Source organism: Marmota monax, unplaced genomic scaffold (assembly GCF_021218885.2).
Source record: "Marmota monax isolate L192 unplaced genomic scaffold, Marmota_monax_Labrador192_F-V1.1 WCK01_AAM20220418_F8-fsc00004, whole genome shotgun sequence".
Taxonomy (NCBI): Eukaryota; Metazoa; Chordata; class Mammalia; order Rodentia; family Sciuridae; genus Marmota; species Marmota monax.
In genome coordinates, this window is record NW_026692881.1 from 25,056,339 (window position 1) to 25,077,878 (window position 21,540).

Below are 21,540 nucleotides of genomic sequence, written 5' to 3' on the forward strand. Positions count from 1 at the left end.
AGATACATACTTTTCACAAAGTCTGATTATCCAAAGTTGTCTCTCTAAATTCATGGGATTCATTATTTTTGTCACTTACATGAATTTAATCCACACCACTTTATATTATACATTTCCCTCTTTGTAGATCATGTATGTTTTTTCTAAATTGTATGCATTCCATGAGGACATAAACATCTTGGTTTTCTTTGTATTTTTAAACAACAATTTATAATGAATGTTTCTTTAGCAGGCTATCCACCTTTTGTTATTAAGATTATTTAGTTTAAATGCCAAATCAAAATAATTGTGTTTTGTGTGTTTGTGTGAGAAATCTCCCATTTGAAGATTGAAAATATTTTAGGAAGATACACAGAGAGATATCTATCTGCTATCCTCAAAACATCTTCCCTTTCCAAGGATAATAGTTTTGTTCTCTACTCCTGCTTCAAAGAGAACAGTTTGTCCCTATAGTATATTCTAGGTAATATGACCCACTTAGAAGATACTTAGTGATTGTGCTTTATAATGGGACTTCTGATAAGATTGTTGTACCATGGGAAAATGCCTCCTGAGTGTGATGGTTTTATGGATGAGGGTACATGTCTTTCAGTATTTGAATTGGTACAGCAGATGGAGAACCTCAATTGAGTCTTAAGAGTCTTACTATAATTAGCATAGAAGCTGCTACAAATCTTTTTTGATTATTATGAAAACATTTCCTCAACATGTCTCAAATTTATATAGGTATCTTGTCCTTGAAATGGTGTCAACTTGTTCTGTCTACATAGTTTTTTATCTTAATATTAACATGAGTTTCAGCTGATTTAGGATATAGACTCTTTTCGGTGATTTTCATCTGCAGTTATGTCAATCTGTTTTGCTTCTGGCCTTTTCTTTGTGTGGGTAACTTTTATTCTCAAAAGTTTTTTTAAAAAATTCTTTTTTCTAGTTGTAGATGGATACAATATCTTTATTTTTATGTGGTGCTAAGGATTGAACCCAGGGCACCATACATGAGAGGCAAGCACTCTACCACTGAGCTACAACCCAAGCCCTCCTCATAAGTTTAATTTGACTTGTTAAAAGCCTGTAAAATTATTTAAACAAATAGAGTCTTTCATGGAAGTTTCCATGACTAGCTGGAACAGTATTCTTTGGGGGGGAGGTTTGGAGGGGGGGTTTCGGAAGACAACTTTTTTTGAAAGCTAATGTCTCTCTTCCTTTAGAATTAATTGCTTTAGGAAAACATAATAGGATTCCATGAATTTCCGTAAATACTGCTAACAGTGGAGACTGTTATTGAAATAGCCAGTTGGTGCTTACAGGTGTTATCTTGAGTCATTCTTATGTTACCACAATTAAAAAGTATGTGTGTGCTCATGTATGAGTATATGATATATACATACATGTACACATCTTTATATCTTTACAGAGATTCTTCTCTTTGTAAAAAAGTGATTATGAATTTGGCTCATTTGAAAGCTTTGAAATAATTAAGGTAAAGATAGGAGTGTATTAAATAAGAAGTGATCTGAAACTATTTTAGTGAATTTCAAATATGGTATATTAAAATTTTGTTCTTGCTCTGTTGAGCATTTTATTAGAAATTAAAAATGTTTGTTTAGCACATTCTGATCCGCTATGCTTGGAAGGAAAGATATTTGTGGTTGATTTTTCACTATTTTTTAACTCATACATTTTTAATTTTCATTTGAATTTATGTAGGTTAATTTACTCATGATGAATAGGCATTTGCCTGTTACTTTCTGAATTTCAGTTGGCCTTAGAATTTACCATAGTAAGATAATAAAATTCCTTTTTAAAAAATTGCAGTCAACAATGCTTAGTTTAGTAATATAAAAAATGATTTTTTAGGCAAGAGCTTGAGGGTTAGCACTGGTTAGTGATTCAATATTAAAATAAACTTTTTTCTAAATGGAATTTTTCTAATGGAGAAACTTTTTTGGAAATCGTATAAAAAAACTGTATTCTATTTTTGTCTAGGATTTTTAGTTTGAGCCATTATCACAAACATATTTGAGTTTGATACCTTCTCTTTGCAAAGTGAACCTGTCTTTTTTGTCAAGTGAAGGTTAATTAGAAGTTTCTCAGTCTTTTTTAAAATGAAAATTTGAGTACTTTTAGGATACTATTACAGGTCCAATAGTGGTTAGGAATAAGCAGTAGTTAAGATTATTCATCTTTTAGCAGCATTTTTACTATACCCAGTAAAATACAACTTGGCCTTTCTTGCAAACTTTCTTCTTTCCTATCCTTTGTACTTTTAGGTGAGATAATTTAGAGTTTGTTTTGAACTTCCTTTGAACACTCAGTCTAGTATGACTAATAATGGGTGGTTGTCAAATACATATGAGACTATGTCTTAACAGTCCTACATACCATTAACCATTAAGATCATGTTTTCTAATTTGAAATCTTTGGTGAAAATGGGAATTCATATGAAGTGGCTTAGTTCCTGGCACTGACAAAGGACTCCTAAAGGCAAGTACAGATCAACTGACAAGCACCTATTAGGCATTGACTGTGCACTAGGTACTAGAGATAGGGTAAAACAAGTAGAAGTGCTGAGCCCTGCCCTTGAGGATTTATAGTCTAGGTAAAATACAAAATATATTATTATAAAGCCCCTTTGAGAAGTATATGATTAGCCAGGCACAGCAGTGCATGCCTGTAATCCCAGCTACTGGGAAGACTGAGGCAGAAGGATGGCAAGTTTGAGGCCAGCCTTGGCTATTTAAGAAAGACCCTGTCCCAGAATAATAAAAATTTACAAAGCCTTGGAGTATAGCTCACTCACTGGTAGAGTGTGAGCGTCCCTGAGTTCATTCTCTAGTTCTGTAAAATAAAACAAAACAAAACAACATCACCACAATATAATTAAGTGCTAAGTGTATATGTCTCAGATGGGAGTTGAGGTAAACATAGCAGGGGTTTACCATGGACTGAAGCTAGCTGGCATGGTTCTGTCTTAGTAGTTTGCCATAACTGGTCTCATCATGTTTTCAGTATGTTGGTTTGTGAAAGGACGTTTAGGAAGAGAATGCTATATCTGAATCTCTGTCTTAAATCTTTAGGTATGATTATTCTGGGGTAAAAGTGCTTCTACATGAATAGGATAAGTATGGGCCTGGGAATCCCTTTGGAGAAAGTGATATAGCATTTTTATTCTCTTATAGTTGCTTTTCTATTATATATGTCTAATGATAGCAAAAAATTGTCATTTTTAATGACTATGTTTTCCTTGTGAAGAGGGGTGTCTACTGTGGTTTTCCCTTTCTTTGTGGGGGCAGTGTTGGTAAAGATCTAAGTGTCTAGTGAAAACAACCAAAAACTTCAACTTGTGTGGATAAATGTTATAGCTGTGGGTATATAAGGAAACTGAAAGAAATACCATTTCCTTAGACCTTCAGAATCTCTTAGATTCTGTTATTTTGTTTTGGAGTATTATTTTTATATATATTTATTTTTTAGTTATAGATGGACATAATGTCTTTATTTTTTATTTTTATAGTGGTGCTAAGGACCGAACCCAGTGCCTCACACATGCTAGGTGAACATTCTACCTCTGAGCCACAACCCCAGCCTTGTTTTGGAGAATACTCCAAATTAATGTCAATTTTATTTTAGTAAGTCCTATATGATGAAGAGCCTAGTAACTTTTGAGATAATGTATAGTTGACCTTTGGACAACACGAGAGTTAGGGGTTCCAACTTCCTGTGTAGTAAAAAAAAAAAAAAAAACAGTATAGGGGCTGGGGTTGTGGCTCAGTGGTAGAGCACTCGCCTGGCATGTGTGAGGAGGCACTGGGTTTGACCCTTAGTACCACATACAAATAAAATATATTGTGTCCACCTAAAATAAAAAATGTTTTTTAAAAAACCAGCATGTAACTTTTGACTCCCTACAGACTTAACAACTTACAGTCTGCTTTGACCAGAAGCCTTACTGATAACATAAACATTCTGTTAATCATATTTTGTACTCGATATATATTATATATGGAGAAAAATACTCAAGAACTGCAAGATAACACTTTTTACTGCCATATAAAATTTACTGAAGAGATGAACTGCTCATGGGGAGATGATTAATGTCACATGGTGTCTGAGGCAAATACTGGCAACACTTGAGCTCACTGAAATAGCAACAGGAGGTGGCTATAAAATTATTACAGTAGTACAGTATGTACTGCAGTTGATTTTGTTCAGTTGCAGTTTAATGCTGCATTTTTCCATTGTTTCCGTTTCTCTCATTTGTGAATGCTGCCACCTGTGGTCTGTGCGCATAAATTCTTATAAATTTTAACTTCTTATGATAGATTTATGAATATTTTGTGGGTAAATGATAAACTCTTACCCATATATGCTTTATGCTTTTATGACATACCTAACTTTTAAAAATAACTGTTTACTTTTCAACTGATACTTTATACAAAAATAAAAATTCAGCAAATTAATTAGGTAACGCATTAGGTTTTTTTTTTTTTTTGATATTTCTAGGCTATATGGTTCATCTGGAAGTTTTAAAAATTATCAAACATCTCCAAAAAAAATCTGCATCTAAATTTTTAGTTCAAACCCACATTGATCAAGGGTCATGTCAATTACATTTTATTTGAGTGCGCTTCTCAGATTGTTGTTTTAATAGAAAAATCTCAAGATACCTGTATGGGAAACCCTGTGCATTTAAAATTTTTAACCCCAAACCTGTCTCTTTTACCCTTGCCTAAAAACTGAGGTTGACATGAGATTTTCTGCGATCACAAAATCTACTCAACCAGGCATAGTGGGGCATATCTAAAATTGCAGCAACTTGGTAGACTGAGTCAGAAGGATGGCAAGTTTGAGGCCAGCCTTGACAACTTAATGAGACCCTTAAAATAAAAATAGAGCTGGAGATGTGGTTCAGTTGTAAAGCATCCCTAGGATCAATCTCCATACCACAATACATACATACATACATACATGCTTGAATTTCCAGTCATTAAAATAACCTAAAGTTAAATATAAAAATATATGAGCTTTCTAATCTGAGAATGCAATGACTAAATTGGAATAAGGGAAAAATCTAGAAGTTAAGGAAGAGTACACTTAGATTTCTTCACCAAAATCGTAATGACTAAAAATAGGGCATATATCTCCTTTGAAACTTGAAGAAAATTTTCAGATTAGGAAAAAACCAAACAGTAGTACTAAATACAAGGTGTGGTAACTATACAGGAACTTATTTTCCTAAATGTAAGTGAAAAAATCAAACCAAGTTTAGATCAATTTTTTGATAGTGCTGTTAGGCTTTAGTAAAAGATGCTATAGGTATGTTAATATATAGGGCTACTTTTGAGGGAAGCAATCATAGTTTTACTGTGGTGTCACTGACAGACATAACTCTGGCATTTGGGTCATTGGTATGACCAATTGTAGCATTTTCTTTAGGATTGTGATGTCTTTATTTTATTTTTAGTATTTATTCACTTTATTCCAGCTTGATTCACAATTATTCCTTTACAGAACAGCTTGTGTTTGGCAGAGCTGTTAAAAAAAAAAATTAGTCTCTTCTAAATAAGGTTCTTTTTCAATTAGAAATTCCATCTTTGCAGTTAAAACATTTGTAAACATAACACAATTTAGACAGAGCCGAACGACTTTACAAGACTGCTATTTTTGTAAATGGAGAAGGCTTTCTTAAAGAGCAACTTGGTGATACTGAGCTCTTAGAGCTCTCTTGAAAGTAGTTAGAACTTGCTGCTTTTTGTATTGGGTCACATGAAGAGGAAGCTTGGTTTTGCTGACTTGCAGTATTTGAGAAATGTTGGTATTCTTGGAAGAAAATACTGAATAAATGTTAAGTCTTAATTTTCACCATTTCAAAGGACCCTTCATATATCTTTTGTTCTATGAGATGAGAAATGTTGCTGATCCTGAAAAATGTTTCAGGACTTTTATCCTGCAGTATCTGAAAGGAAATGTAGCTATATTTTGGAAATGTAATCTCTAGACTTTACTGGCTTCTTTAGTTAGAGAAATAGTTCTTATATTCTTACGTTGAAATGTGTTTAGGCAAGAGAGCCACACAAACTGTCGTTTTGTGATGAACAGCCAGAATTTTGACTGGCAGTGGTAACAAAAATGGAGCATTTTCTCTCAGCCTGACTCTTTCTGTTTCCCAATTTCATGGAACTATATAATTTTTCTGAGCTATTGAAAGAATCGGTATACAGTTATTGTTTATAAATTAAAAAGCAAAGAATGAAGTACAGTATTACTTGTGAAGTACTGAGCTGAGGCTTAATACTTATATTTATTATATAAATACTAGAGCTCAGATTCCTCTCTCAATTAATCTTTTTCTGGGCTTTTCCAGAGGAGAGTCAAACTAAGATTTAGACAAATATGAATAGAATTAAGTCACAAAGTGTAGTGTTACCACCCACTCACAACTTGAACCCTGTCTTTTACTTGGTAAAACCTTTTAGGAGATTATTGTAATGTTGTTAATCCATTGAACACCTTTTCCTTCTCAGAAGGGTTTTATAAAGTAAAGTATTGCTTAAGGCATGTTCACAGTCTACCTGCGGAAGAGTGCTCGTCTGTCAGTGCCCTAATATAAAGCTAAAGAAATTTCTGCCTTATCAAAGGAAAGCATGCTCAGGAGAATTGTGTTATGCTAGGTTGCCTCCAAAAATAATTCAAAAACTTCTTTTTAGTTGGGTCAGAAAAAAAAAGTGATATAGTACAATGAAAGCGAAAACTCAGAACAATTAAGTAATTTAGAAATAAAAACATACATCAAAATGTCAATTGTCTGTCATTACAGAACTATGGCATATTTTAAATTCTGTGAATTTTATTTTTCTAGAGGTTCCAAATGACTGATATGCTTCAGGGCTATTAAACAAAACAAGCACATGGGCCAACAATTGCTCTCTTGTATCCTTTTCTTGCCCCAACTTTTATATCCTTCCCTGTCAACAAATGAAAAAAACTTTTTTTTTTTAATTTTAGGAAAATTGTGCCAAAAATGGAACCTTAAAAATAATTCTTGTCTGACTTGACTAAATTGGCAGATGTCCAGCAGTGTCAAACCATTTGCCATCTGCCAATAGTAAGCTTTGTTATTTACCACTTTTAATCATGTAGTGCTCCATTTTAGGTCACTTGCATTCCATACAAGTTGTGAATATTTACCTTCTAGGGATAAATTACTTCTTAAGTCATAGTGTTAATAAAACATATCTTTCCTCCTAAGTGAAACACAGCCTTAAAATGATTCTACTAATCACATCTAATTAGTAGGGCCATTTTTAAAGGCACTTTTGTTATTTTCATTTTATGCTTTTAAATGAACAGTTACATTACAAAGCATTCTTCAAGTGTGGTGTTCATGCTATGTAAGGATCTCTGTTTTATTAGAGATCCCTGACAATATTTCTTCATCTTTCTCTGTCGTCCCAGAGGATAATTTGATATAATAAAACAATTACACTGAGCTCTGGGTAGGAATGGTGCTGTGAGAGAATTAAACTTATGTAAAAAAAAAAATAGATGTAATTCTTGTGTGCTTTTTATATATAAAACTAAGGCAGTGTCTTACACCATGGTTATCAACCGTTTTCTCACTTCTGACTTGCCAGCACGTAGGAAGTTTGTTTTGGTTTCAAAATATACTTTACCCCATGGTGGCTGGCAGGGTACAATACTATTGACATCACTGCATTTCAAATAGAAAATTAACAAGTAGCTACTGTTGTGATTGCAGATTGCCTTCCCAGTCCCTGTGAGAGAATGCTTTTTCTTTTGGACAGCAATACTTCTCAGCCCTTTGGTACCATTAAATCAGCTAATGGGTGCTGCCAGAATAGAGATGAACACCAACAAAAGGCCAAAGAGTAGAAAACTGTTAATAAGGCAGAAATCTTTAATCTGTTTCCAGAGTGATGTGAAAGATAAATAATTTTTAAAAAATTCTCTTCCACCCACAGCAAGTTTTGACAGTTGTCCAGGTTCAGAGCCTGATCTCTCCAGAGAGGAGTATCTTTTCCCTCCACCCAAATCCCCTGGAGATTTGCCAAAGCAAAATAAGCTATTTTGTATTTAGAACAAATTGCCACTGTTTTCTCCAGTGATGTAGTCCTATTTCCCAGACTTTGAAACTTGGAATACAGAAAGTTCTTGTGTGACCCAAGAAAAAATATGTTGAATGAATGATCAAGTTTGTTTTTGTTTTTTAAGAATCAAATCCTTATAAACAGATAAGAGGAGATGTATATATAGAAACTAAATTTAAAACAGAATGGACATCAGTGGAGCAATTTAAGTCACTTTATGTTCCTTGTAGGAGGTTCTAGTGAAGAATATATGCTTTTGGGACACAGTTTTAATTATTATTTTCAAATGATGCTGTCAGAAATGAAGTCCTCCTTAGAGATGAATATAGGACAATAAAAAATTACTTGTATATTCTCTACACTACAGTTGTCAAATGAACAGCAGTCCAGAGATCTTGTAAGCTTGTCCATACAGTAGTTTCTGACTGTGGAGTATTTCTTTTTAGAATTCCCTCTCATACCTTGGTTTTCTTAGCTGGTTCTTTTCTATTTTTTCCTTAGTGATTGCCTTCTACCATTATACTTAATATGGTCACTACTTCTTGAACAACAGCTGGAACGTGCCAAACTTTTAGGTCAGGTCAAATATTCTACATGTTAGGAGGCCTGTTTTTGTTTTTTAAAGACAGGTCTCTCTGTGTTGCTCAGGCTGGCCATGAACTTGCCATCCTTGTGCCTCAGCCTCACAAGTTGCTGGGATTACAGGCATGTGCCACCAGGCCCAATTTTGGAGGCCCATTAAGGCCAGAACGTTGAAAGAAAATTGTAAGAAAATTCCTTCTGAATTAATTTCATTTGGCATTATTGTTGTAGTTTTTTATCATTTTAAATACTTTAATAATAAAGTCATTTTGTTGTAAAGGCTACAGTTCAAAATAAGGTGTCAAGAGGACTGGGACCTGGGACTAGGAATGTAGCTCAGTGGTAGAGCACTTGCTTAGCAGGTGCAAGACTCTGGGTTCAGTCCTCACCACCACACACACACACAAAAGAGTTGTCATCTCTAATCAGGATTCAGTTGGAGACTGTCAGTTGCTCTACATGTAGATACCTTTGATATGGCTCACCTTAACATTCATTGGTGACCTCAGCTACTTCAGAAATAACAGATTCATAAGCACATCTCTCCCAAATGCTGACCTGGCATCTGATTATACTGTTTAGAGATAACAGTATTGATTGTTACCTCAACTTTGGTAAGTTGAAGAGTTCCAGAAACATCCATTAGAAATTATGTTACAGCTCTTCCTCCCATTGTGTGCTAGTCAGTCTGTTTGGTGTTGAGAAAATGGAAATGATTAAAAATAAGCAATGCAATAAAAGTATGTATTGATTAAAATACAGTGTGATTAGTATAAAAATCAAGTATTAATTATCTGAGGAAGGAGTCTGGCAAGGAAGGTCTCATGGAAGAAACATTAATTTGTCTGTGGGCAGACAAATGTGTTAGATGCCATCAGGAAGAGAGTGGAAAGAAGGGCATTCCAGGTAATTCGCAATTAGAAAGCACATTTGGTTGTAGAAGAGGTTTGTAAGGGTATGAGTAATGGGAATGAGACTGTAGGAAGCAGAGAGCAAAATTATAATCTTCAAACAGATAAAGATTACTACTGGCAACTTTAAAAATCTTCATAGCATCTAGCTCAGTGGCATAATAGGTTGGGGTTGTTTACTGGTGATCACTGTTATTGACAGAGTGACACTTCATGTTCTTTATATGTCTGAGTTGTAAAGGCTTAATATTTCAACCTACTGGGAAACCATGTAGTTTGAGAAAAAAACGACTACAATTTCATCATTATGAATTTACTAAGTATTCAAAGCTTTCTTCCTTTTCCTTTTCCTTCTCCCTACTGCCCTCTCCTTTCCTATATTCCCTCATCCCTGCTCCCTTGTCCCTTCTCTCTAAATTTGGGGGATATAATTCTAGCTGTAAATCATACATGATGTTCTGAAGTTCAAAGCTTTAATAATGATCTGTAGTAATTTGATCTAGCAGTATGAACATAGATTTCTGGAGTTTCAGAAATGTGGTATGAAATAATGTGGAATTTATTTGAAGCCTTCTTTTATTTTAAAAGTGTATTTTTCTGGGCACAGTGGCACATGCCTATGATCCCAGGCACCTAGAGGCTAAGGTAGGAGGATTACAAGTTGAGGCTAGCCTGAGCACCTTAGCAAGACCTTGTCTCAAAATAAAAAGGGCTGGCAATGTAACTCATTGCTTGCCTAGCATATGTGAGGCCCTGAGTTCAGTTCCCAGGACTGCAAAAGAAATGAATAAATTAATTAACAAGTGAACATTTTGCATTTTCTGTGTCTGCTTTTATGTAAAATAGTGTCTTTCTTCCTAATCTGGGAAAATGATGACTTCTGGAAAAGATACCTTATTTAACCTTATGACTTCAAATACCCTCTGTCTTAGTGATAGATACTTCTAGGGGTATACATAGCCAACCTTTAGAACTGTTCAGATTTTATTGAGAGAAAGTCATTTTAAAAAGTTTTCCCAGAGGAATGAAAGGCGAGCAAGTTCCAGTGTAGGACTGTGCATCCAGCGGCATCAACCAATAACACATATTTCAACTGATTTTAATTCTTATTTTGTATATAGATGAACCCCTTTCATGCTGAGGTTAATAATGGTACAATAGAAAAATTTGTATTACTGGACCATAATGTAGCATACATTATGTAATTTGCAACTTCATTATGATACTTGATACTCCAATTTGGTTATTATACAAGTTACCAATTAAGAGGAATATTAAGTGAAATCAGCTGCTTTTTGAAAAGTGAGAAGAGGGTCTCAGTTTGAAAAGTGAAAAGAGGGTCCAAGCTACTCTCCTGTTTTTATTTGTTGTTATTGAGTCCCATGACTACCATAGTCAAGTCTGACGCTAGGGAAATGTCACTTGCCAAGTTACTACCTGGGAGTTAATAGTCTGTTTATTTTCTGTGAAGTAGATAATCTGTAAGTTTTAGGTGAAACATATAATTATCAAATACCATTTTATAGGAATAGCTTATCTAGCTTATTTCATAAACAGAAAAAGCTGAACAGTAGAATGTGATCATATATGTTTTAGTAATTAAAATTCATGAACAGTGTAGTGTTTGACCTATCTGGATCCATGTTTCACATAAAAGTCAGGCCAGGTTTGTGTATCTTTGGAGAGTTTTATAATATTCTCAACATAAACTAAATTTTAGAAAAACTTTGGTATTCAGGATAAGCAGCTAGCTGCTGTCATGTGCTTGCAGGGGTGTGTTTGTGGGGAGTTGAGAAACCTGGCCACAAGCCACCACAGCTTTGAAGAATGTGGCTCATGGGAGGACTCACAGGCCATTGTGTAACATTCAGCAGAGAGGAAAATACTAGCTCTGTCCCTATCACTTGACTTGTTTTCCATTTTGATTTAGTTACTTGGCAAAGTCTTGGTATCCTGTAGTGGAGGAATGAAAGGCGAGCAAGTTCCAGTGCAGGACTGTGCCTCCAGCAGCATCAGCCAATAAACAGTTTGTGGGGTGGGCAAGGGTTAGATTTCTTATTGTTGGGTTAGGGGGATTAGAGTTTCCAGAGGCAAGTTGACAAAATTTAAGAATTGAAAAGCATAGTCATATGATGCTTGCAGTTTGTATGTTGTTTTTTTTCCACCCTGAAAGGAAATTCTTTCTTCTCCCACAACGTGTGCTTCTTATAGATTGATATACCTGTGCTTTAAAATATTATAGCTGCTACAAGGGGCCATTTTACAGCAAAATCATTTCCCTTCATTATTCTATGATACATCAGTTTGGCAGTATATTTACAGGATTTGAGACCAAAAGCAACATTGGTTCCTTTAGGGAAAAATGATCCCACTCTACTCAAACAAAAAGCAAACAGACTTTAATTGTTCTCTTTCCCATAAGGGCTTGTCCTTTCTAAAGGTATGTGCACTTAACAGGGTTAGTAACTGCAAATTGCCTTTTCCCTGGCTAAAACCCACTTTTGAATCTCATTTTAAAATAACAACCTTCATATTGTCTTTGAAAATAAAAGAACATTAGTATCTCTCCATTCTCTAGTAACACCGCCCCTGCCAAGAGACTTGAGTTTTCTCATAGGTCACCTCCTTGCTACAGTATCTAATCCTAATTTTGCTTTACTATAACTCATACTAATTTAGGAATGATTTTGGCTTTTATAGCTTTTATTGAGCTCTCCATGTGTTTAAAAGAATACCTGTGTGTTAAATAAAAAGTTAAGTAAATGCTAACAAGGGGGCTAAATTTTTTTTAAAAAGTAATTTTCCATTAAGTCCGGTTCCATCAATCTTATAATGTCAGGTGCAGGACCATGCCTTTCCCAGACCTTTATTCTCTGTGTCAGCTCTTCTACTCTCTGGAGACTTGAAAAACATTGTATGATACTTGCATGTTATCTTTTCTCAGTAAATAAGGATTTTCAAACCAAACCAAGCTTTTATCTTCTTTGTTTCTTGTCTGCTTTCTTTTCCCCAAAGTTGTACAGCCCATGATTTGGCAACCCCATACAGGAGGATCCTGAGCTACCAGTCACATGAGAATGAAGACAAGAAAAGAAAAGGCCAGATGGCATCAAAAGATATGCCTTTCTAGGTCATTGGTGGTTAAGCTTGCAATCTGGTTAACAGCAGGGAGACTATAGAGTAAAGTGTAGAGAGCAGCACCATGGTAAGGGAAGAGTAATTTGCCATACATTTCTTCTTCTAGGAATTTGTTGGAGAAAAAAAACTTACACAACAAGGAGAATATGATTTAACTCTTCGCGATTTATATCCATTGCTCTTTGAAGGATGCCTTTGCCTAAGTGGCACATAGACACAAGTGGAAAGTGTATTTTGTGAATCGTGTTCTGAAAAGTGTGGCTCCCACCTGATCAGCTACTGACTTTCAGCTGCCATTAACCCTTTGTTATTTTTACTCTCCAAATGCCTGTTTCATAAGTGTAAACACTGAAGGAAATTATACTTAGCTCCCACAAATAGACCTCTTCCCTTAGAAGAGCAAACATCACTTACTGCTCATCCTTCAAGCCAGTGTCTGTTTTGGAGAACTGTATTTGCAAAGCATGGAGAATGGCATCCCTGGTCTTTGTGAGATAAGTCTTCTCAGGGTGTTTTCTTAGTTTAAGCTGTATCTTAAGAGCAGATTTACAATTAAATAACTGAAGAAATGTTCAGGAGTGTCTAATAAAACAGATTTTTTTTTAAAGGGGACTCTGCCTTTTCAGTTCATTTAAGCATTATTTAAGCCTTTACTCCTTTGGTCTCGGCTCCTGATTTATTACTTAATAAATTTTAAAGTAATTTATTGAAGGTCACCAGACAGTTCAACTTAGCTGATCTTCCTTATAGAATGTCAACTAAGTTGTTTTCTCTTGAATGAATGAAACAGATATTTTTAATCTTAGAATTAAATTTATTTTCCAACTATAAACCTAAGTCCTTTCATTCTCTTAATTACATGGAAAATACTTTCTTCTTCATAGAGAAGTTCAACGTCCTTCAAATCCAAAGTCAAGTTTCAGCCTCCTTTACAAGTCTGTCTCCTTCATTTGGAATGTCTCCACTTTTTCAGTGTGTTGCCCTTGATATCTATACAACTTACTTCAGAATGATACTAAACAAATAGTATGTTTCATGTTGTAGTCTGCTTATAAACTCTTAAAAGTTCACTTTATACTCTTCTCCCTCAGGCAGATACCTGGAACAATGCCGAGTTCACAAAAGTCATTTAATAAGTACACAAATAATGTTTAAAAGAGAGAAAAAAGACTGTAATGTTACGTGTAGGTTTCAATAAGTCTAACAAAACAGAAAATTGACCCACCCTTTTTATTCTTGATATGAAACTATAGTAAGGAGTCAGAAGTTTCTTAAACTAAAGTATAAGAAACAATTATATACCAGATTTCTGAAATTAGAAATTTGAACAAAATTGACAGAGCTGTTCTTGTAGCAAGGTACTATGTGCAAACATTACTAGTTGCTTTTGTTTGTTGCATTTAAAAAAAAAAAATAAGGCTGAATCCAGAGCTGAACCTTTAATTAGCAGAGAACCACCAGTCTCTCTCTCCATCCTACAGTCTTATATGAGTGCACTTGTTTGGCATATGCCATAATAATCTAATGAAGAATATAAAGGCAGTTTTTACTTTGTGTATGGTTTTTGTTTTTGATCTGCTCATCTAGAGCAGTCTGATCATGTGAAATTCTTCATTTTAAAGAGATTTGGGTAGCATAGTAGAGGAGCATAGTGACTTTAAAAATCATTAAATATCCTAAGGGGACTCCATTGATAAACCTTTAATTCAGAGAAAATAAAAACATGCCTTTATCCACATCAAGTATGTCAGCACAGCCTTGAGCCAAATATTAAACTTGAGATGATGAATGCAATAGATTTGGAATGGAAAGTCTTAAAAGATCTTTAACTGTAGCTAGACTAGTGGGCACTATAAGAATCTTGACAGTTCATCAGCCAAACCCCTGACTTCACTACCTTTAATCGTCCTTGCTTGTCAGTGACATAATTGGCTGCTTATTGCCTTCTTCCACCTTTTAACATTGCTAGCATTTGGGTATTTCACTTTTTATTTCTTGTGTATTAAGAAATAGAAAGAATGTTTTTTGACAGAGCTAGTAAACCCATTTTGGTCCTCTTTGAGAAGAAAATGAGGAGAGTGTGTTTTGTTCCCAGTGCAGCTAAATTAGTTGCTAAACATTTCATTTACAGCTCTCTCAACGAGTTAAGGGGAAATTATGAATACATTTGCGTATTTTTTCCCGTATCTGTTAACTACTGAATTATGTTTTAAGAAGCACAGAACCAAAGATAAGAACAGATACTGTTTTAGGATGAAACTAGGTAGTCATTCTCATCATCACAATCATGGCTTCTTTTAGAGCACAGGGAGGAAGATAAATCCATGAGGCTTTCCTAGCATTCCCAGGAAACCTGACTTTTCCATAAGATAGATGGATTTGAGGATGCAGTGACTTCAATAAAGAATTATCATCTATTTTCTTGTATAGAAGAGTTAAGGAGTGAGAGAGAGGAAGAGAGAAAAATAAAAGCTAATGAGCTCTTCTTGTACATGGATAGGAAACTGGGAACTATTTAAGTGAGAAATGGTTGAGGATCAGGAAGTTCATTTGGTTCAGCATAATACATAATGACAACACGTAACACACTGTAGGGTGGCTATAAATGCAGAGAGGTAGGGTTGTATTTGTATAATTAAAAGATGAGAGAGGGGAAATGGAAACTTGTGTGCATTTTATACCTCTTGGGGGTACCCTATCTGAAAACCCCTATTCTAGTGCATGGTTTTAGGCATTCAAAATCAAGTACTTTTTGCTGTATTATTAGTATTCTACATTAATACAGTTGACAGTTTATGAGGTAGACTAAAAAATAAACTGTCTCTTGACAGATTACCATTGGGGATAGTATGAAGTGACTGGTGTCTTCAGACTACAATGGAAATGGGAGGGACTGAAATGCAGACACCTCTATACTTGCAGATACTTTGAAGAATTGTTTATAGGCTGAATAATCCCAAATTATTTTCTTAAAATAGGTTTTATGCTGTTTCCAGTAAAATATTCAGGTTGTGCTCATTTGACTTTTTTTTTTTTGGTCTCAGACGAGCTCATCTGCGCCTGTGTTTAGAACGCTTAAAAGTTCTGATTCCACTAGGACCAGACTGCACCAGGCACACAACCCTTGGTTTGCTCAATAAAGCCAAAGCACACATCAAGGTGAGAGTTTTTACTTTCAGATTTGCACATGATTCTCTGGGTCCTAGTTTAGTTATTACCAATGATTCCTGTTCATATACTTTAGCTGGCTCACCATGCCCTCCTTAATAACTGACCTTAAGAGAAATCTTTCTAAAAATTGATCACCTAATCTGAGTGGAGCAACATAACCTGATAAAACTAAATTGTTTTGACAGTGTGGCCATTTGAAGATCTGAGAATGCTAGAAAAATAACAATTACTCTTGTGATATCTACAAGGAAGACCATTGTGCCCTCTGGTGGAGATGACTTCATTTGACTGTGTCCTTCAGTATTTTTCCATCAAATACCACACTGCAGAGGAAGTCTGTCCTTTATAGAGATTACAGACTTTTAAAATTCTGTCTTGTTTATATGCAGTCATACACAAATAAGACAGGACTCTTTTGATGTTTAAAAATATGAATTTATATGTTTTCATATATGCAGACACTTGTATATTCACTTGTTTTCTCAGCCAAAGAAGAAATCTTTTAAGATATCAGGTAGAAATAAGTTAATGTTTGTATTGTACTATCCACAATGTAAATATCATTTCATCATCCTAGAAACTTGAAGAAGCTGAAAGGAAAAGCCAGCACCAGCTTGAGAACTTGGAACGAGAACAGAGATTTTTAAAGCGGCGACTGGAACAGCTGCAGGGTCCTCAAGAAATGGAACGAATACGAATGGACAGCATTGGATCAACTATTTCTTCAGATCGTTCTGATTCAGAGCGAGGTAGGCAGTGTGCCTTTTCTCTAATGAAATACTAAGCATCTCTGTATCTGGAGTTAGGGAGGCACACTGTATTTGCTTTCTTTTTAGCCAACACTGACATTTTTTGTATTCACAACATTGTATAGTCCTGCCTGTGTGAACTATGTAATTCTTATTCTGGGGAGGTGGGGATTATCTATCTACCTACCTAAAACTTTTCATTCTGAAATACTTTTAAAGTTTTCTGTAGAAAATTGTAGGGCCCTCACCTACCTTAACTCAGTTTTCCCTTATGTTAACATCTTATATAACCATAATAGAGTTATTAAAACCAGGAAATTAAACTGACATAATACTAGTAAGTAATCTGCAGACTTTACTCAAAATTTAGTAGTTTTTCCCACTGATATCCTTTGTCTGGTCTAGGATCCTATGCAGCGTTCCCTGTTGCATTAGCTATTCCTCAGTCTTTCTTTCATGACCATAACATTTTGGAGTATTTGCCAATCTTTTTATACAGTGTTCCTCAATTTGAGTTTGAAGTTTTAAAATTATTGAATTGGGGCAAGAAATATCACTTAAGTGATGTTGTGCCCTTCATTTCATTGTTTCAGAAAAATACTGAATTATGTTTTATTACTGGTGATATTAATTTCTTAATGTATATTTTAAAGTACCACACCCTTCATTACTCTTTCTGCCTGTCCTCAAACATTTGTCTTTGGCAGAATTATAGAAAAGAAGTCAGCCAAAAAAGAAACAGTCTAAACTTTATAGCTCAGGCCTTATACCATAATAGAAAACCCTGAGGTGAACCTTGATGATTTTGAGCCTTAAATTTGAGAAAACAGAATTAATGAGATCTTAAACATTCTAAAATATTATACAAGTGACACTAAGTTTTTAAGTCTTTTTTTTTGTTTTGCCCTTTTTAATGGAAATTTCCAAAATATTCAAAAATAGAGAAAATAGATTAACTCTCATGTACTCATCATTCAGTTATAATAGCTGTCAACATTCTGTCATTCTTGTTTCATCTAATTCAAATATGAAACACATATTTAGAGTTTGTCATAGAGGAATGGAAAATCCTATTTTTATTCTAGCCCTTATTGGATAAAACAATTTTTAACTTTTATTTTTAAACTGTGTATTGTTGTTATAACGTATTGGTGATAGTATATGTAGTACTTGACAAGGTCTATATAGACATCATATATGTGTTTAAGGGTTTGTTTGGGTTTTTGAAGTTAAATACCACCACCCAAAATGCCTTTCCTGTAATCCTATAGATCTCACTATAATTCAGAGACTTATTTTAAGCTTCAGGTCTTTATTTCAAGCTATATTTGGGGCTGAGAATGTAACTCAGTGGCAGACCACTTACCATGTACAAGACTGTGGGTTTCATCCCTAACAAACCGAAAAGATAAGGGAGGAGGTGGGAACTTCAAACTATATTTGGTGCAAGAAAATTAAAGACAAATCCCTCAAAAATCTACTTTATAACAAATGGCTTATTTTAATTACTAAATAGCAAAATATCTTCACTATGAACCTTTGAAGTCTGTAGAACTATCTGTAGAATGGTATCTCCAAAGGCTTGAATGAGTAGATTTTCTAGTTTGCTATTTTCTTTTCCTTCCAGTGTTGGAATCAGGCTTTGTGCATGCGAGGCAAGTGCTTTACCACTGAGCTATACCTTCAGCCCCTAGTCTGTTTTTAGGTTTGTGCTCCCCCTCTGCTAGTCAACCCTGATTAGTAAACAACACTGAGAATTAGTTTTTGGTTTAATGTAAGACAGATGTTGTTAAACCACTTGGGTTGGGATCTTTTAATATTAATTAATAATTCCCAGATTGGTGGGAGGTCCAGACGGACTGGCGTCAACAGGGTTTTAGTAAACTTGCTGCCCAAATTAAGACCACCATTGTATACCAGAGATTCCCCTGTACAGAAAGTATTTCTTTGATCTTCAGTTTCTCTGTTCTCCAGAGCTCACTGATAAAAAAACTGGTTGTATAACTTTTGTTTTATGCCACTTTTCCTCATGCCTTTTAATTTTTGAAGGTGCACATAGAGTAGATTATTAATGTTTTTCTTTTTTTTTCCCCCCCCTTTGGCAGAGGAGATTGAAGTGGATGTTGAAAGCACAGAGTTCTCCCATGGAGAAGTGGACAATATAAGTACCACCAGCATCAGTGACATTGATGACCACAGCAGCCTGCAGAGTATTGGGAGTGATGAGGGTTACTCCAGTGCCAGTGTGAAACTTTCGTTCACTTCCTAGAACCCAGCATGACATAACAGTGCAGGGCAAAATATTCACTGGGCCAATTCAGTACAATCTCTTAAATTGGGTTCATGATGCAGTCTCCTCTATAAAGCTAAACAAAACTATACTTGAACAAAGGGTCAGAAGACCTGTATTTAAGCAAATACTTAGCAAAAAGTGGGGTAGAGCCTCCCCAGCAGAACAAATATATTCAGAATATTCACATCGGAAAAATTCACAATTTCTAATGGCAATGGAAAACTTGTGTGAAATTATCTTGATTTGATCTAATTGATTTCAAAGAGGACACTGGAGATTCCATCTTCTTTTTCTCGTTTGCTCATACTACATTGAGTAGACACATTTAAAAATGGGATTATGAACCCTTCCTGAGCTTTATGGCCCTAGGGAAAAAAAAAATCAAACCTATAGTAAAGAAAAGATAATCAGGCATTAATCTTCGATAGCTAAGGAGCTATTAAAACTCAGCCTGGGACAGTTTATCATGAAGCCTGTGGATGATCAATTCTTTAAAACAAAAATGAAACAAACCCAAACTCATTTCATGCTCTACAAAAGGAGAGACTCCCATGAAGCCTTTTGAAAGGGATCATCATGCAGCTCAGCTTTCTGTTGGATTCCATGCTAAACAAGCTAACCTTATCCTGCATTGTTAGCACTAGGGCACCCAACTGCCATCTCGCCAGCCCGCGGCCTAAGGGCTGCATGGGGGCAGTCCATGCATGACAGCCTCTATCACACAAGGCCTATGAGTATGGATTGGGGAGCCAAAAGGAAAAAGCTCCATGTGCCTGTGTCTGCATGGGTCAGAAGAGTTGTGCACGCAGATTAGCAGGCCAAGGTCTGAGCCACGGCAGCATTTTTATTTGAGATTTTGATAACTGTTTATATGTGTTGAAAACCAAAATGACATCTTTTTAAGGCTTGTCCATAAGTAAACATAGATGTCTTTTATAGTGGAAAAACACATGGGAAAAATCATCTATTTTGATGCAGCATTTGATAATGATAAAACACCTCACACCTCACTCTTTATAGTGCACAAAATGAATGAGGTCTGGGCTAGGTAGAAAAAAGGTCAATGCTGTTTTTGTTTTCTTTTAGAATCATTACCTTTTACCAGCTTTTAACCATCTGATATCCATAGTAGACACACTATCATAGTTAACATAGTTAAGTTCAGCACTTGTCTCATTTTAATGTAAAGATTTGCTTCCATTTTCTACAAGCAGTCTTCTTCACAATCCCCCTGTGCAGGTGCTATTGTTGCTCTTATAAATGTTTCCAGAAATGTTATTTTCTTCGAAGTGAAATTTCTAGCCTGCACTTTGATGTCATGTGTTCCCTTTGTCTTTCAAACTGCAAGGTTTTCCTTTGGTCCTCTCTTACCCTGGGAAGCCTTCCTGGAGACCTTACCCCCAGCTGTTTGGACTTTGTATACTTTAAATAATTTAACTATCCTTAATTACTTAAAAAAAAAAAAAAGCTTTATGATTTTCATAACTTATTGCTGATTTTAATGGGTTGTTAATTTCAGTCCTGTAGTTTTATTTTATGTTTAGATAGGGCTGGGCAAGGAAAAAGAAAATAAAGACAACCATATTTAGCAGTGCAGTTGAGTTGTGTGTTAATGTTAGACTATTCTTTTGTGAGTAGCACTTAAACAGCATTCACAACTTTTATATGGAGTGTACCATCTTGGTCATACATAAGACCTCAGCATATATATATATAATCTCACTTGTTCTTGTGCTCTCCCTGTGCCTCCTTCAAAAAAATCTTCCTTGATTGTGCTGTGTTTGAGTGGAAGAAATTCTTTGAAATAGATGTGTGTTTGAAAACTGCATGCCTTTAAAACCCAGTACTAGGACTTGCTACATTTCAGGTGCTGGGAATTAATGAAAAACATGACAAAACAGATTCATTTCTGTGGCCCAAGTAAACTGTTTCTAGTTTCGTTTATAATTATTCCTGGCTAGGTCAAGATGTTGCTCTATATATTTGCTTACTTTTGACTTTCCCAAGTGAGAGTTTAAGATTGTACTAAAATTACCATGGAAAGTAAATGGAAGCCAATGACTTTTGTTATTCCCATGGCATTCACTGGCATCTTTGGCATAGGGCTGGAATTTGGGACAACATTCAGGCAAACTTGAGGGGCTGCCATTTTGTTGTATGTGTACAGGATAATGGGCTGTACAAACCTATAGTACATATTTCATTTGCCCCTAAACTCTTCTTTCCCTGGTTGGTTTTCCTTTTGTGGGGGTGGAGGATATGGATAGATTGTATGAGTAAGAAGTATTAATTTTTTAAAAGACAAGTGAAGACACAAAAGTTAACACAAGAAACAGAAACTGAATAATGAATACCAGAATTATTTTCTAACAAACACCCTTCTCCGTGAAGGCAAAAATATGGATCAGTAGTCACAACTGTCTCCCAAATGTTTACATTGGTACTATGTCAGAAGTCCAGAATTAATAACAATTTGAAATTTAATCACTCTTCTGTTCTAAAATTTAAACATCTGTTTTTACATAACCTAACTGCAGGTACCTAGTAACTGCTTCAAGTAGGTCACACAAACATTTGTCATCCTCATC

General features: G+C 35.2%; 1 protein-coding gene across 3 annotated transcripts in view; it reads left to right on the top strand.

Annotated features, from left to right (window-relative positions):
* Mxi1 (MAX interactor 1, dimerization protein) overlaps positions 1-20,548 on the top strand; it is a 74,126-nt gene extending 53,578 nt beyond the window's left edge. For all 3 annotated transcript variants that reach the window (XM_046449717.2, XM_046449718.2, XM_058581299.1), the window contains exons 4-6: positions 15,784-15,898; positions 16,488-16,659; positions 18,765-20,548. In XM_046449717.2, the coding sequence (XP_046305673.1) occupies positions 15,784-15,898; positions 16,488-16,659; positions 18,765-18,928 (451 nt within the window). In that variant the 3' untranslated portion in view covers positions 18,929-20,548. The remainder of the gene's footprint in view (positions 1-15,783; positions 15,899-16,487; positions 16,660-18,764) is intronic.
* Positions 20,549-21,540: the final 992 nt, after the last annotated feature.